This window comes from Archocentrus centrarchus, unplaced genomic scaffold (assembly GCF_007364275.1).
Source record: "Archocentrus centrarchus isolate MPI-CPG fArcCen1 unplaced genomic scaffold, fArcCen1 scaffold_26_ctg1, whole genome shotgun sequence".
NCBI classification, from domain to species: domain Eukaryota; kingdom Metazoa; phylum Chordata; class Actinopteri; order Cichliformes; family Cichlidae; genus Archocentrus; species Archocentrus centrarchus.
This window is the reverse complement of record NW_022060256.1, coordinates 3,625,914-3,643,213: the sequence shown is the minus strand read 5'-3', so window position 1 is coordinate 3,643,213 and position 17,300 is coordinate 3,625,914. Positions and strand designations below refer to the sequence as shown.

At 43.1% G+C, this 17,300-nt stretch overlaps 1 protein-coding gene across 1 annotated transcript in view; it reads left to right on the top strand.

The window, feature by feature from the left end:
* bmp2k (BMP2 inducible kinase) overlaps window positions 1-17,300 on the top strand; it is a 57,769-nt gene that overhangs the window by 15,563 nt on the left and 24,906 nt on the right. The window contains exons 2-4 of the mRNA XM_030723675.1: window positions 7,564-7,682; window positions 11,058-11,163; window positions 12,043-12,185. Of these exons, the coding sequence (XP_030579535.1) occupies window positions 7,564-7,682; window positions 11,058-11,163; window positions 12,043-12,185 (368 nt within the window). The remainder of the gene's footprint in view (window positions 1-7,563; window positions 7,683-11,057; window positions 11,164-12,042; window positions 12,186-17,300) is intronic.

Below are 17,300 nucleotides of genomic sequence, written 5' to 3'. Positions count from 1 at the left end.
GAATGTCTCAGAACATCCTGAAAAATTACATTTCAGATTATGTTTGGACTCTTAAATTGGATTGTTTCTCCCATCTTGTGGTTTTTCTGCTGCCTGGTTGTTGGGCCTCAATGATGTTGACCTTCTACAGAGATCTGAGGTCAGACGTACTCTGGCGGCATAATTTTCTGGTGATCTGCTGCAGCCACTGTACACAGAATGCCCATACATTAAAAAAAAAAAAAAGCAGTCTTCTGCCAAGGTGTTCCCAACCCAGCCGAGAGACATGATCTCCCCAGCAAAAACACCTTGCGGCCACTCTTCCCAGGGCCTTGGTCTTGGAGGTGCCAACCCTCATCCTAGCTACTTCACACTAGGCTGCAAACTGGCCTACTGGGAGCTGGAGGCTCCCGCTCAGCAGAATGCAGAGATGAGATCCTGAAACCCAGAGCCCAGCAGCCTTTGGACTCAGGCTTTTTAGGGTGTTCGGTCCAACTGTCCTCTTATGCATGAGTGTGTGCGTGATGGGCCAAAGGCATTTAAAGGCTTAGATTAAAGTGTGGATTGTATATTTATGTGAATGGATATGACTGCATGGATACACACCCACTGCACATACACTCTGTGGGAGTCACTTCTCATGCTGTTTAGCTGTAATGGAAATGAGTTACAGTATTGTTCTTCATGCACTTCACAGTAAATATTTGTAATGTTGAATGTATGGCTGCTCGGTCATTCAAAAAGGCTCAGCACAGTCAGTCTCATGCTCATCCAAGTATTTTACACTGTTGGTGTTAAGACATTTTGAGGCCTTTGGCTTGTTACCCAAATTAAAGCAAATCTCTTTCCAAGTTTGATCTTTGAGAAATTACACTTGAGGAGAATTCAGGGTAAAAGGCAAAGAGGGGATTTGTAGGTGAAAGTGGCACAGGAAAAAAGTTATGGAAAGAAGAACTGTACCCCAGTTTCATCTATAGGATAAAGGTCACCTGCCTTTACACGATGCTCTTACAAGGTCACTTCAAGTTATTCCAAGTGCCTCTTATCTTCAGGCTTTACAACTCCGGAGACTTTTAGGGGAGGGGTTGCGGGTTCGTGTTGGGTTATGGGGGCCTCAAGGAGGAAATACCTCAGCCTGCTCAGAATGTTCTCCCAGAGAAACGTCTTCTGCCCTCCACACTTTAAAGCGGACTAGTTTCTTTGTGACTTTAAAGAAGACATGTTTGAGTTTATAGCGATGTGGTTTGAGAAGCACGAGGCAGGGTGAAACAGAAAGATGGTCATACGGTGGTTTGTTATCACGGGTGATGTCACGCTTCAGAAGAAGAACATCTGCGCCTCGTGCCTGAGCACCAACCATAAATGTATTGTCTCTGCGTGCTGCTGAATCCTCTAATCCTCCCTCACTGAGACACTCCTATCACTTCAGAGGCTTTTCTTTCTTTCCTGTATAAAAGGCATGCTGAGTGTCTGTTTTCTAAAGGCTGTTCAGATCCTCTTTCAAGCCTCTTCCACAGGCTGTCATGTGGGCCGTCCCAGTTTGTCAGGCTTTTCGGTGATGTCAGGGTCCACAGCACTGGATGCAGGGCCAGGGAAAATTTTCTGGTAATTGCAGCCCTCGCTCAGCACCAGGCTTTAATGTCAGTGCCCCCCTCCTTCCTTTCCTCTTGGCCTGATGGACTTGGGGTTTTCCTCCCAACTGTCATTGACAGCTGACTGTGTCCTCATGGGGAAGTACTTGCATCACTTCTCTGCAGTACAGGCAAGCAGTAGGGGAAGTAAAATAATAGTGAGGTGTGACTAATGGCTGCTGAGTAAGTCAAGCCATTGCCAGAACTTTAGTCCACTGTCTAGATTTAGGAACACCAAACCAGAATCATTGTGAGACTTGCATTTCAGAATGAAGGGGAATCCCATTGCTTAAACGCTTCCCAAAGGAGGGATTTATACACTGAGGCAGGTAGTAGTTATGAGCTTAACTGTACAGGTCTTACATTGTCTTATTTTTTTTTTTTTACCTTCTTTAGTTTCTGCTCTTTGTTTTGGAGGCTTTTGTTTCTCAGTGCCACGTTCTTCCAAACTGAGGAGCTCCTTTCAAAGGATGCATTCTGACACGTTTTTGGGTCATTGCTTCACCTCAGTGTTAGCGTTTCCCGTTTAAGGATCCTGAGTAGTAACGTCCCCAGTGTTGGTGTTTGCGATCGTCCTTTGGGCTTCCTGAGCAGGTAGTATAGTATTTTGTACAGACATTGTTTATCCTTATCTGTTAGAGGGTAGTTGATTGAAACATCCCTGCTGCGGTACAGCTGTCTGGTTAGCGATGTTAATGGTACTGGCTGTGACCTCTCCTATTGTGGGCTGAGGCAGCCAGTGCTTCAGCCTCAGCCCACACCATCCTGCAAACCTCTTCATGTCTTCCCACTGGCCTGGTCCGTGACTGACTGGGGCCATGTGCTCCAGGATCAGATTCTCACTAAATCACCGCCCCGGGCCTTTTGTTGCCTCCCATGACTATGCCAGCTACGGAAGTAGAACGCCATTGAGTGCATTATTCTCCTGAGTGGCTCCGGGTGAAATGATTTGTTTTAGAGAGGCTTTGTGCCCAGCATACAAACTTCCTGGACAAATGAGGGACTTCACAAAAGGATCTCACTGTACAGGAGGCTGGCTTCTCTGACAAATGGTTTTCTGACCAGTATTAATAAAGACTGTCTCTGAACACTTGTTCAATTCAAACCTGTTTTAAAATGAAACAGTGATGTGAAAAAGCTCAAGTGCATGTGAATATCAGCTTATTGAAGACGCTCGCTGAGTCAGTCTGAAGGTTACCTGTAAATAGATGTGATAACCTGTCTGAATACTGGATTCAGATTTTATATCCAATCTCGACCGTTTCTACAAACACAGTCCAGATAAATATTTTTTCTTTTGTCGTTATCTCTATGGAGACGTGTTCTGGGATGGTTCTAACCGGGTCCTGTAGCGGGTGGAGGACTGATGCTGAGCTCAGCGAGGCTGTAGAGCACCACAAGGACCTCTGTCACAAACTTCATTTAAAAACGGTGGAATTGGAGTTCAGTCAAACAGGAACCGACGTGTGGGGGAGGAACCAGAGACCCGCACACCTGTCTTTCTGCTTCTGGTTCATTCCTGCTCATACATAAGCATACATACTCTCTGTCAAATGTAAGTGCATCCTAGAGATACCGAGCCATTATTCAGAACCTTCTCACAACACCCATCATGAAAATTAAAGACAAAATTTGTACAATTCTGTCTGCGCCTGTTTATGGTGATTTTGTTGATATGCATGCTTCTTTGTCCATCATCTTGATTCTGTATATGTCAGTGCATCATCATCATCGGTATAAGAAGGTGGATGGTCCTCCTAAGAAGACAGAAGAAAGCAGCTTTGTATGCTAATGTTATCGATGCTCTTTGCTTAAAGGCAGTCACAGGACTTTGACATTAACTGTACCTCCTGTTCACTCTGAACTAGATTTAAAAACTGCATTCTCTGATTTTCATGAGCATTTTAAAAGGTTTTATTTACATATCTGCATTCTCAAGCTTTTCTGAAATTACGAACACTGTCTGTCCCCTAAATTGAGAGTCTCAGTCTCAGTGAGACTCCTCTTTTAAATAAAGGATCTAATAGTGATTATAGTGATTAGCTGTTCCCAGACCAGCAAACCAGCCATGGGTTCTCAGATCGGTGAATCACTGCTCAGCGGTTTGAGGATGTAAACACATCCAGGCAGGAGCGTTTAACGTCTGAGACAAAAACCTTTTCTGGTGTCTTGCCTGATGTTACAGTCCCAGGTACTCATGACTGAGGGTTTTGTTGTGTACCGTAACCGATAACAAAATGCTTGTGGTCAGAGATGAGCTGCAAATATCTTAGCGTGGAGTAATCTTGTAATCAGTGCTGCTCATCTGTTATCACTGGGATTATTTGTACACCTTGACGGCCTCAGGTAAAACATATTTACTAATCTGCACAACAACTCACTAAGGGCTGATGATGTCCTAAGAAGCTCTGCAGTCTGTGCAGTTACCGGGTTTGTTTATTTCGTCCATGCATACGTACACACTGCTCTGCTCAGCCTCTTGGCCCGTTGCCTGATCAAATGGATTTCTCCTTATAAAATCTGTCATCTTGTCCGTTTCAGCCTCCACAACAGCCTCTTGCCTAAAGTTAGACTTTTACTATGTCTGCTTCCTGCATCTTTGTGTCAAAGCAGCATACAAAGCTTGAGATCACCTCAGCATGACTCACAGTTAGCTCTTTCCTCAAACATCGCGGTCATAGGGCATGCTGCGCATCACAAATGATTTGGTTTTGCAGCCTGCAGAAAGTCTGCATGACTGACTGCTTCCTGGTGTTTTTAAAAGGATCTCTTTCACAGGACAAACCCTAACGTCCTAACCCACCATATGATTCGGTTTTCTGCTTCATGGCTTTGTACTCGTCTGTGTTGTTACAGGAAATCAATTTAATCGAGGCAGAGCAGTTTGGAGTGACCATGAAGCTGACCTTAGCGCACAGGGCAGACCAAGGCAAATCGATGAACAGCCTCCAGCAGGTGTAAACAGCTTTGGCTCTTTGTCTTGGCAGGATTTCTGTTTTGCTTCAATCTTGAAGTGGCAGCCAGACTGAAGATACTCCTGCTGAGCACCCCAGTCATACATCCGTCTTTATTTTCTGTTGCATTTTGATATTTTACAGATCCTCCAAGCTGTCATTGGTCAGTCGCCGGACTCATTTCAACAGCATCGTTTTCCTTACCTGTTGATTTTTGTCTCATCAGCAGTATTTTTATTTTTGTTATTCACCTACACCACTGCAATGCCTGTTCACCTACAATTTACCGTTGTTCCCTAAATGCGTCACTTGTGGCTGATCGTTATAATAGGATGCTTAGAAGGATATGCTGGCTGGATGTGTGTGTATGCGTGATTGTCTGTTAAAAGTGTGGCTACAGAACAATGAGTAACTTCATTTGTTACAGGAAACCAAAGGAGGGGAAAAAAAACCAATATAAAAATATAACCATGTCGGGTTGTTTGGGGGTTAACCAGTTTTATACTGTCAGGAATTTAATTTTATAAACACTGGAACTTTTTGTCTGGCTTTTGCTTCCCTTTCCAAACCCCTTTAAAGGTCTGTTTATTGGTTCAGACTTGTTTTTAAGTAGGTTTAGCTGGAGCTGATTGAGCGCGCTCAGAAAAATGTTTGCTTCCATCAGGCATCATCAGGGCAGGCACATCAAACATCCCAGCAGCAGCAGCTCACTACCCCGATCCTGGAAGTCAAGAAGGATAGAACAAAACTGTGCTGCAAATTAGATGTTTTAGCCAGAGAACGGGCATACTCACAGGTTTAGGAGATGAAATCCTGGCAATGATTTAGTTTCCTTTTACCTGATGTTAGGTTTGTGGCAGGAGGCTAATTCATCTTTGCCTGAGCAACATTTTCTAGGTACTTCTAGAAGGCCAGACGAGCTGTACAATTTCTCTCCAGTGAGTTCTTGGTCTCCTCTCAGTTGGGCATGCACAGAAAACCTCCAAAGGTTGGTGCCCAAACTACCACAAATTACTCCTTCTGATGCAAAAGAGTAGCACCTCTACTCTGAGCTGTTCATCTTACCAAGCTGAGCTCAGACAGCCTATGGAGGACTTGCTTTTATGCAAGACCTTGTTCTTTCAGTCACTACCCAGAGTAAATGACCATAGGTAAGGGTCTGAATGTAGCTCAGCTGGTAAGTTAAAAGCTTTGGCCTCCAACCCAGCTCTTTATTTTAAAAACCCCTACATTTCTGCAGATGCAGCATCAACCACCTTCCCCTGACCCGTCAACAAGATCATGAGATATTTAAACTCTCTGCCAACCCAGAGGGATCAATTCACTGTTTTCTTATCTGGAAAAGTGTAGTTATGGATTAATATCACTGTCTGGTAATAGAGAGCAGCCTCTAGTGAATATATGAGTTTATCATCCAAACAACAAGCTCCTGGAAATATTTTAATCCATGGGTATTTCAGAAAGTAGTAACGTTTCGGGCCGCAATGCCCTTCTTCAGACTTAATTAAGAAATGCTACACACCTGCTTAAATACCCTCCCTTCACCTGAAAATTGGGTAAAATTGGATTGGATTAAAATATTTCCAGGAGCTTGTTGGTGTGTGGACCTCCTCCTTTTTCATTGAGTTCTGTTCGGATCCAGCACCCAGTTTTATTATTTTTTTGTGGATGTGCGTGTTTCTCTTTAATTAAGTTTATCATCCGAACAACCTTAAACTTGAGTCTCAAGACATCCAGCCGGCAAGTGTGAAGCAGATCAGATGAATGGCTGTTGAGCAGGACAGAGGACGGGGCATGCAGAGGTTTCTAACATTTCCTGGTAGGATGAGGCACAGTCATCGGTCTAAGGACCCGGTGATGATTGCCACTGCTGATCCACCAAGGTTTTAGGAATGAGTCACACAAATAAATGAAAAGAATGGACTCATCCAGCCCCATTTTAAATGTGCGGTTACTTTGTTTGCAGTGTCACACTGTTGAACGCTGCCTTGGTTTATCTTGAGAGGCAGCTCTACCATTGCAGCTTGTCCTTTTGTCTGCTTAGCTCCATGTGCTGCTCTGAGCTTGTGGGATAACATCACCCACCCCTTCCAATCTGATAACGTGTGGTACAGTAACACTCACTGTTGTGACCACATGTAAGCAAACACTTTGCTTCAGTCCTGTTTATGTTTGTCCTCACGAGGACACGAGGTTTAAACGTCATTAATCAGATGCACTTATGTAGCACTGCCCTCGTTAAAAACACAACTTCTGATTGAGTGATGACTCTTTTGTTCTAAGGTAACTCCCTGAGTAACAAATGCACTGTTGTAGAGCTCTGATTCTCCTCTGTGGTCAGTGGACTTTGATGCCAGTGACTCAGCGAACCTCAGACCAAAGGCTGCCCACAGTGGCACATCTGTCTTCATTGACACACCCCTAAACAAGAAATTCACCTTTCCGTTGGAAATCCACTCACCTGTTCTTGGAAAATATGCTATTTCAAAAGGCAAATAACATGATTTAGTTGGAAAATGAGATTCAGTTGGAGTTGGGGCCCATGCAGGCCAAATCAGCTTAGCCTAGTTGTTTATGAAATAAGAGCCACTAGCTGCTGTTAGAGTATCAGCTTTTCTAAATCCCTCATTACACCTTCTGTGATTGACGCTTATTTTTAAAGTAGAAAGTCATAAATTCGTGGGGGTTGTGGATCAGGCGCTTGTGTTGGCTTCACTTTTCAACTCTGGAAGTTCTTGTCTGGAGCCTGCACGTGCTGCCCTCACCTGGCTACAAGTCTGGGTGTACCACTGATAACCATCTACAGGTGACGCGGATGAAAATGCAGTTATCATGTTGGAGCGTGAGCCACTTGACACACACAACTTGATACACGATCTTAAATGAGACGTCCTTCCCACATAGACTGCCTCTGTCTGAACCCTCATATTACTCTGTAAAATCATTTGGATACATGAAAAGGCTGCTGTAATGATAACTATCATCCTGCGTTCTTACAGGAGGCTTCTCCGTGGTGTTTCTGGCTCGTACGCACAGCGGTGTACGCTGCGCTCTCAAAAGGATGTACGTCAACAATGTCCCGGACCTGAATGTCTACAAGAGAGAGATCACTATAATGGTGAGAGCGGCATCAGTGCTCATTCATTTCAGCTAGGCTCAAGTCTTTGTCCTTATCTTTATTGATAAAGGCTTTCAGTACCATTGTGTTTGATAATTACTTCAACTTAACCTTCAAATGACTGTGGAGTCATTTGTGACCTCCGCTGTATATTTATAAGTGCCTGTTCAATAGTTTTAGGTATTAAAATGTTTTCTCCCAAAGCTCCGACAGCTTTGGTGTAACAAAGATAAGCTGTATGGATCATTTATTGCAGGTGTCATAGTATTGATTCATGCAAGCAGTGCTTGTTCTATTAAAACAGACATGTTAAATTTAGCATGCTGTTCTTTTTATCTTCATTGTAACACTGTGTGTAGTAAAACAATTGCTCAGAAACACCAAACAAATGAATAATAAATATAGTTCTTCTTCTCTGCAAGCTACATACAAGATAGCATAATCAAGTACAGGCACTATTGGCACCACTGTTTGAACACAAATTGAATCGATGTCAAAAATAGCATACAGTTTGGCCCTTTAAGTTACTTTTTTGACATTTCGCCTTCCCCTCCAATTAAGAGGGTTAAATTTTGGCGGTGATCCGGATCACGATCTGGATCCAGGAATTTTTTTAAGGATTCTTCTCTATTGCGGGATAGGGGGTTATTGTTGTCTGGGAAAGATGAAAGATTATTTCACAGTATTTAGATACACGTATTACAGCGTCAGCGTCCCTATGGCCTTGGCAGAGGTTTGCGCTCTCTGAGTGCTTCTAGTATTAAATTATATTATGAAAGTTTGACCTTATTTGAAGTCAGAGGTCCAAGGCAACATGTTATTTATAATCCCATATATCATTCCCTATATGCCTGTATGTTGTTGTTACAAACAATGGCAGTAAGAAACATGGTTTTAATAAATAGCTCTGTTTAACATTATTATCACTTAGACCTTCAGCTCAATCTGTTGACCTTGAGGGAGAGGTCAGAGGTCAAATGTGACACATTTTGAATGTTTATATGGTGCTTTCAGTATGTTTACAGTACACACCATGTTTGTAAGAATCATAATTTCTAAGTCAGAAGGATTTTTGTAAAGTTTGTCAACGAGTGAATTTGACCTTAAAGACCTCGGTGGAAGACAGATTTTAATGGATTGCTAACATGACTCCACTCTGAACTCCAATTTTAATCAGAATTCATTCTAAAATTTTTGAGTTATCATGTTTACAGACAGAATGAGAGATAAGCATGCAAAAGCTACCAAAAACACAATCTCCTTGGCAGAACTAATAATAATCCAATTAATAGAAATAAATATCAATTATTAAAAGTACAGATATTGCTGTGTAAATGTTGCTCCATCCAGACCTGGTCTGTTACTTTCTGCTTCAATGTTAGAGATAATAGGTTGGATAAAAACGGCTGACTCAAGTTTGCATAAATGAGCAGTTACAGCATTTGATAAACAGTGAATGCTTAAGGGGGGAACCAGACTTTAAGGCTTTTGTTTTGAAAATCTGAAATTTTAAAGTTACAGTGTGTAAAATTTCACCGTCAGACTGCAGTCAACCCGTTTTCTTACCCGTCCCAGTTCAAGTGCATAATCCTAACTGTGGTGGCCAGACATGTTTTAGTCAACACATACAGCCAAGAAATCAAAACCATTAGTTACAGTGTATCCCATAACACGCAAAAAAGTCCAGTACAATCACTGAGTCTGAAGCTCACTTGTGTTCAGTGACAGCGGTACTGAGGCGAGTTGTTCAGGACATTCTGAACTTTTATGTCGGTAAGCGCTGCTGTTAGCTACTGTTAGCCGCTGTTAGACAGTGTTAGTGCCATTTTCTTTGAAGTGAGTATAACAGTGTTGTACTTGGTCACTTGGCAAACTTTTATGATGTGAGAATGTAATCAAACTGTTTGTTTTTATTTATTTATCTATTTTTGGTATAATGTTGTTGTTCGGCCGGCTTGTTAAGAGCTGTCCAACCTGACTTCAGTTCAGGAGATGAGGCCTAATACCCCAAAAATGTATTAAATAAGAAGAATAGAAGCAGCTTCTTGAAGGGTTGACCCTGGTGTGTCAGTGAACAGCTCACTCTGAGCTGTTTAGTCAGCTTTGTGACTGTTCTGTTACACACACACACACACACACACACACACACACACACACACACACACACACACACACACACACACCTGACCTTAAACACTGACACAGTTCATGCCTGTTGGGACGTTGCTTTAGGTGTGTCAGTTTCCACAAAACGCTGCCGTTTCTCTTCTCCCGCTGCCAGCAGCAGATGTTCTGATGCTTTAATAATACAGTTAATGAGTGAAGTTGAGATTAAATGATTTAACAGATGAGCACGCTGTAAGTATGGAAGCTTGTTTCCACCACTGATTTTTTTTTTTTTTATCTTAAATTTTGAGAAATTAACTCAAAATTGCGAGTTATGTTTCTCAAAATTTTGCATTAATAGGTTGAAATTTTGAGTTAGCTCTGCGACTCAGGAAGCCTTGTGAAAGAGGTCATTTCCATGTTACCCAGAAGCAGATGATGCCAACACATGCACGTTCAATTGGGTGGCGACAGTATTAGTGAGCTAGCAGTGTGCAGCAGATGTGACCAAACTGTTGTCAGGTTTGTGACCTTTGATGCCTTCTAGCCAATCAGAGCTGCATAAAAGGAATCAGTGTTTTCATGTTGAACTGATGGACAGCTGATGCTTTCAGCCTCCTGCTTCCAGGTAACAAGGAAATGATGTACCTTCACTGAGCTTCCTGATTGGCAAAGCTAACTTGAAATTTTGAGATACTTGAGGTCAAGGTCGCCAAGGTTCGACCTCGCCTGAGCTTTTTAGTAGATGCATCTATGGTGGTGTAACAAACTGAAGCTGGGCTGCAAAGGCAGTTGAATTAATCTGGTCAATAAGCTCTCTGTGGTATTTATATTTTTCCTTTTCACACTTGGCAAAACCAGCAGTGGCGAACACTTTTACAGGACTAGAAACACATTTTAATGATTCAGGAGATGTTTAAGTTTAATAAGCATAGGTTTATATGTGAGTTTAATTCCAGTGGTTGAAGTAACGCTCTGCTCGGCTCTTTGTCAAAAACATGTTAATCAGAATCGATGACACTGCATGACATCACAGACTGTGGTTTTCACGCTTCATTTTAGCTTCTGTGTTGAACAGCAGGTTGAACCGCAACTGAACCAATATAGCAGCAGTGCTGCACACGTCCAAACATGAATCAGCACTCACTGAAAAGAAAGAAAAGAAAATTGTGCCTAGTCCACCGGTCCTTTATCACATCAGCTGCTTTTTGGTGTTTCTGTTTAGCACCTGTTTGATATTTGTCTCCCTCATTTTGCTCCTGTCTGCAGAAAGAGCTGTCGGGCCATAAGAACATCGTTGGCTACCTGGACTCTACGATCAGTGCCGTGTCAGACAGCGTGTGGGAGGTCCTGATCCTCATGGAGTACTGTAAAGGTACACGCTGTCCCTGTAAATAAAAACATGTTCTGACAGGGCTGCTTTATTCATGTTGTAGTTTCTGTTTAAAAAATGAAATCTCTTCTGACTTTTATTTTGGTTACAGTTCTGTTTCTTGTTTTTGTTTTTTTAGAGGGGGGAAAAAAGACGAGCAGGGAACAGTCCCTTTTTGAAAGTAGAGCCTTGACAAACAGACCCCAGCCTGACATGCTGTGTTTCAAAGTGACCTATTAGGGTGCATAGTAGAAGTGGCTACGAAACAAACACCTCAGTAATTTATTTTCCCCTTCGCTCCCATAAAAGCCCTCCAAGACTCCCAAACTCATGCTGCCGTTGTGAGTCTGCTTGGGTCCAGGTGACATAAACAGCATCATCAGACGGTGACCTCGAGGCTCTGTGCACACTTCCATGTGCCTGCCAAATTTCTGTGACCACACTGACTTCATGTGGACTTGAAGGGTCTTTAAAGAAGTACAACAGTAATCACTACTCATTGTACCTGTGTCTGAGTCCTTTTAACCCCCATCAGCACCCATAGTGTCCAGTGTCCAGACAGCCCTCTGTACCCTGCAGCATCCACCTCTTCCTTTAAGTTTGATGGATGCATGATAAGTTAAAGAATATTTGAGATTCCAGTGATTTAACATCCCTGTCCTCTGTATCGATCATGGCAGCTTGTTGACGCAGCCTGTTTTTCAGGCTGCCATTTAACGCCGTTTTGCCCTCACTGGAACAAGTTTACATGCAAACAGCACTGTGGATACTGAGAATAATCCGGCCTTTTCATGGTCTAACATGCTGGCTTGTATTGGTTTGGCCTGTTTTCACTCCTAAAGCCGTCATTCCAACCCCGTCTCTCTCTCTCTCTCTCTGCAGCGGGTCAGGTGGTGAAGCAGATGAACCAGCGGTTAAATGTGGGCTTCAGCGAGGCCGAGGTCCTCCACATCTTCTGTGACACATGTGAGGCTGTGGCCCGCCTGCACCAATGCAAAACACCCATCATCCACAGAGACCTGAAGGTAAGGAGGGCATTTTTGTACTTTTCCACCACCTCCTCTGTTCCATCGACTTCCATCGGGCTTAAATGCAACACCCTTGTTGAAGTAAATATGGCTAAGAAAAAAAAGTGCTTTAAGTTTGTCTAATTTCAGATTTCAAAGTGCTTAATGACCTCACAAAGGAACAGGGTGCGTCTTTTTTTTTTTATCAGTATGCCACATCCTGAGGGCTTGAATGACCCACACACAGCACATCCATCCACTCAAATACAGAAAATTAAAGATCTACCGATTCCTAATTTTGTCTGGTAAGCCAGCACGTTTCAAACATCAGGTTTATTTAAAAAGATATTTACCAGAGAAGGGGAATAAACTGCTGGAAGCTGGAAGTCGAATTTCCTGTTGATCAGTTATTTAAAATGATCACTGGTCAGTGGCCAATCGATTAAGTGACTAATCATCTATGCTCCTCCCATACTGTTTTTCTTTTAACATGCCTAAGCTTTATGCGCTAACTCACACAATCCTGACTCCTTAAAATATGGATCTGTTTAACGCTAACAGCTGCAGGTTTGACTCCTGGACTGTGGAGTTGTTTTTGTGACCGGTATTAAAACTGAGCGTGTCTAAAAGGCAGGAGCTCCATGTTGGTGTGCACTTCCTTTTTGTTCTGCTCATTTTTGTTCCAGCACCCAATTTGATCCTTTTGGATCGAGCGTGTCTTCATCGCTTTGTATAAAACGAGCAGTATCGCATTCGTTAGATGAATAACTGTCCAGTTAAAGAAAAGTGTGTCTGCGAACGTCTGCAGTGAAGGTTTTACAAACACAGAACGAGTTACTCTGGTTTGCACTTTACAGGGTTCGTACGGGTGCTGGAAATCCTTGAAAATGCTTGAATTTTAATATTGTCCTTTCAAGGTTTGAAAAGTGCTTGAATTTTGGATATAGTGCTTGAAAGTGCTTGAAATTGTAACCGCTTTTTTTGTAAATAAAAATATATCTATCTGGTTGAACAGTTCGCTTATGAAACGGAGAAATAAAATGAGTCATAAAGTCTAAAATGAAAATTTCTCCGCGTGGGTCTGGCCTGCCCGTCTGCATGTGATCTGTCAGTCTGTTTGTGACCACGCCCCTCCCCCCGAAGACAGAGAGTGGCCGTTTTAATGAGTGTTCACTGGAAAACTGCAAACTCCAATTATGGATCAGACGAATATGGAATACTTTTAAGTCAAAAGTTACAAACATAATCCCCGCAAATAATGTCATTCCTCGCGAGTAAATTCAACAGCGTAGAACTCAGCGCATCCACGGAGGCGCTCTCGTTCACTTGTACACCACTGCGCCGTTCTGTGGTCTGCAGCGATATGGCCTCCGATCTGGCGGATCAATTCAAAGGCTTCATTGAATTTTCTAAAATAGGCCATCATCGATTCACAGAAAGACTCAATAATGATATTAGACAGGAATAAGCTGTGAGTGCGGCGCAGCAGGTGTGGAAAGCAGCCAAAACCGCCGAAGATAAATTCAACAAGGAAGTGGAAGTATTGTTCCAAAAAGCTGAATCAAAAATGTAAGCCGTACGCAGTAAACCGCAGAAAACCATGATGGATTTTATTCAGAAGGTATGTACATTAATTCTATATGTTCCTGGCGTGTTGTCATCTATGCTTATATTTGTACGCAATCTGGTGATTGGCGGCTGGCACTGCTGCCAAGTTTTGTGTAAGAAAACTCGCTGTTGGCTGTCTTAAAACTCGCCAAAGGACGAATCGAGGACCGGGGGTGGGGTTAGGTGTCCCCCTCGGTGCCGAAGAGAGGTCCGGGCGATGCCACAGCGTAGGAAGTGCCGCAGTATTGCTGTATGTACACAAAACACGGCGACAACGGAATTTTCATGTTTCCGGTGTTGTGCCAAAAAGTGATTTCCGATTTTATTTTTTATTTTTTTACTGTATTATCTGTCTTATATCGGTAAATAGACTGTGGCCACAGGATTTATCCATCCATCCATTCGCTTCCGCTCATCCTGTTCAGGGTCGCGGGGGGGCTGGAGCCTATCCCAGCTGTCACAGGGCGAGAGGCGGGGTACACCCTGAACAGGTCGCCAGCCTGTTGCAGGGCCAACACAGAGACAAACAACCTTTCACACACACATTCACGCTGTCATTCACACCTATGGGCAATTTAGTGTAGCCAATGAGCCTAACCCCAGTAAGTGCATGTCTTTGGAATGTGGGAGGAAACCGGAGTACCCGGAGGAAATCCACGCAAGCACGGGGAGAACATGCAAACTCCACACAGAGAGAGGGAGAGGCCCGGGCCAAGGTGGAATCGAACCCAGGCCTTCCAGATGTTATTCTAACTGTGAGGCAGCAGTGCTAACCACTGCGCCACCGTGCTGCTGCACAGGATTTATGAAGGGCTTATATATAAAATGAAGAAATGACTTGTTTTGCAAATATATTTATGACTGCATTACTGTATCAGCATTATAATCAGTCCAGTCGTTTTTGGCTACCCTTTATAGAACTATAATGTTACATTTGTTGCAATTTCTGCAGCCCTCTTGGCAGATCTCTCAGGAAAAAAGACATTTTTAATGTCAATGATAATTTTTACCTTCATTCATAAAGAATATATGAAAGGCACTTTGCCAAGAAGTGATTGCAGCTTCTACCTGTGACAGGAGTGTTGTTTCTCGCTCAGAATGACATAATATCATTCACGAGAGATGTGTTTGACACAGATGTTTCACAGATGTTAGGCCAAAAATTAATCTACAGCCATTTAAATACAACCAATAATTTTTTTGGGGGAAATACTGGAAATCATTTTTTTGGAACAACACGGCATATCTCTAAAACTCTTCAAAAGTCCCCGATGACACCGGGAAAAGTCACTAAATTTGATGCTGGTCACTTTTTGGACAAAAAAAAAAAAGTCACTAGGGGGGTCTGAAAAGTCCAAGTGACAAAGTCACTAAGTTGGCAACACTATCTGCCGGTGTTGCCAAAAATTGCAGCTTCTACCATGTGACAGGAGTGTTATTTATGACTCAAAATGAGTTGACATCATTCATGAGAGATAATATTCGAGATATGCTTGACAGACCATACGTCAGCAAGTAATTTACAACTATATAAATACCAGCAATCATTTTTTTGGAAAATACTGGAAATCATTTTTTGGCACAAGACTCGCTATTCAGATGATACAGTGGTATGCAAATGTTTGGCCACCCCTGATAATTGTCATGATTTTCCTTTATAAATCATTGGTTGTTCAGATCAGCAGTTTCAGTTAAATATATCATAAAGCAGATGAACACAGGGATATTTGAGAAGTGAAATAAAGTTTACAGGATTTACAGAAAGTCTTCAATAATTATTTAAACAAAATTAGGCAGGTGCATAATTTTGGGCACCCCAACAGAAAATTTCATCAATATTTAGTAGATCCTCCTTTTGCAGAAATAACAGCCTCTAAACTCTTCCTATAGCTTCCAATGAGAGTCTGGATTCTGGTTGAAGGTATTTTGGACCGTTCTTCTTTACAAAACATCTCCAGTTCAGTCAGGTTTGATGGTTTCTGAGCACGGACAGCCCGCTTTAAATCCCACCACAGATTTCCAATAATATTCAGGTCTGGGACTGAGATGGCCGTTCCAGAACGTTGTACTTGTTCCTCTGCATGAACGCCTCAGTAGATTCTGAGCAGTGTTTAGGGTCGTTGTCTTGTTGAAGTATCCAGCCCCGGCACAACTTCAACTCTGTCACTGATTCTTGAACATTGTTCCCAAGAATCTGCTGATATTCACTGGAATCCATGTGACCCTCAACTTTAACAAGATTCCCAGTACCTGCACTGGCCCCACAGCCCCACAGCATGATGGAACCACCACCAAATGTTACTGTGGGCACCAAGTGGGCACCAGCATTCAACACCATAGTTCCCTCCAGGCTGGTCTCTAAGCTGCTGGACCTGGGCCTGGGCCCATCCCTGTGCAGGTGGGTTCACAGCTTCCTGACCAGCAGACCACAGGTGGTACGAGTGGGTCACCTCACCTCATCCTCCCTCACCCTCAACACTGGATCCCCCCAAGGCTGTGTGCTCAGCCCTCTGCTGTACTCACTGTACACCCATGACTGCGAGGCCACATCAGAGTCCAACGTCATCATCAAGTTTGCTGACGACACTGCTGTTGTGGGACTAATCTCTCACAATGAGGAGACAGCCTACAGGAGAGAGGTCTCCCGCCTGGAGAGCTGGTGCCAGGAGAACCACCTCCTGCTCTACGTCAGCAAAACGAAGGAACTGATTGTGGACTTCAGAAGGAAGCAGCAGAGGGACTACCATCCACTTGTCATCAGTGGTGCTGAGGTGGAAAGAGTGGACACCTTCAAATACCTGGGAGTGACCATCTCACAGGACCTGTCCTGGACTCATCACATAAACATCACTGTGAAGAAGGCCAGACAGCGTCTCTACCTCCTCAGGCGGCTGAGAGACTTCAAGCTCCCACTCAAGGTGCTCAGGAACTTTTACACCTGCACCATCGAGAGCATCATGCGTGGGAGCATCACCACCTGGATGGGAAACTGCACCAAGCAGGACTTCATGGCCCTAAAAAGGGTGGTTCGTTCAGCTGAACGGACCATCAGAACCACCCTCCCCAACCTGCAGGACATTTACACCAAGCAGTGCAGGCTGAGGGCCATGAAGATCCTAAAACAGCCCAGCCACCCTGGACACTCTCTCTTCTCCCTGCTCCCATCAGGCCGGCGTTACCGCTGCCTGAGGTCTAAGACTGAAAGGTTGAAGAAGAGTTTTTACCCACAAGCCATCCGTCTGCTCAACTCTGAGCCCTAACTGGACCATTATTGCACAGTGTAAATATTATAATTTAAAAAGTGTGTATAGTGTATAGTATATAGAGTATAGTGTATAGTGTGAATTACTTTTTTTTTTTTTTTTTTTTTTTTTTTATTCTTCTTATTTATATGTGTGTGTTTATTAGGTTGCAGGTACAAAATACATTTCACTGTGCATTGTACTGTGTATAACTGTGCATGTGACAAATAAACACTATCTTATCTTATCTTATCTTAAGTGTTTGTCTTGGAGTGCTGTGTTC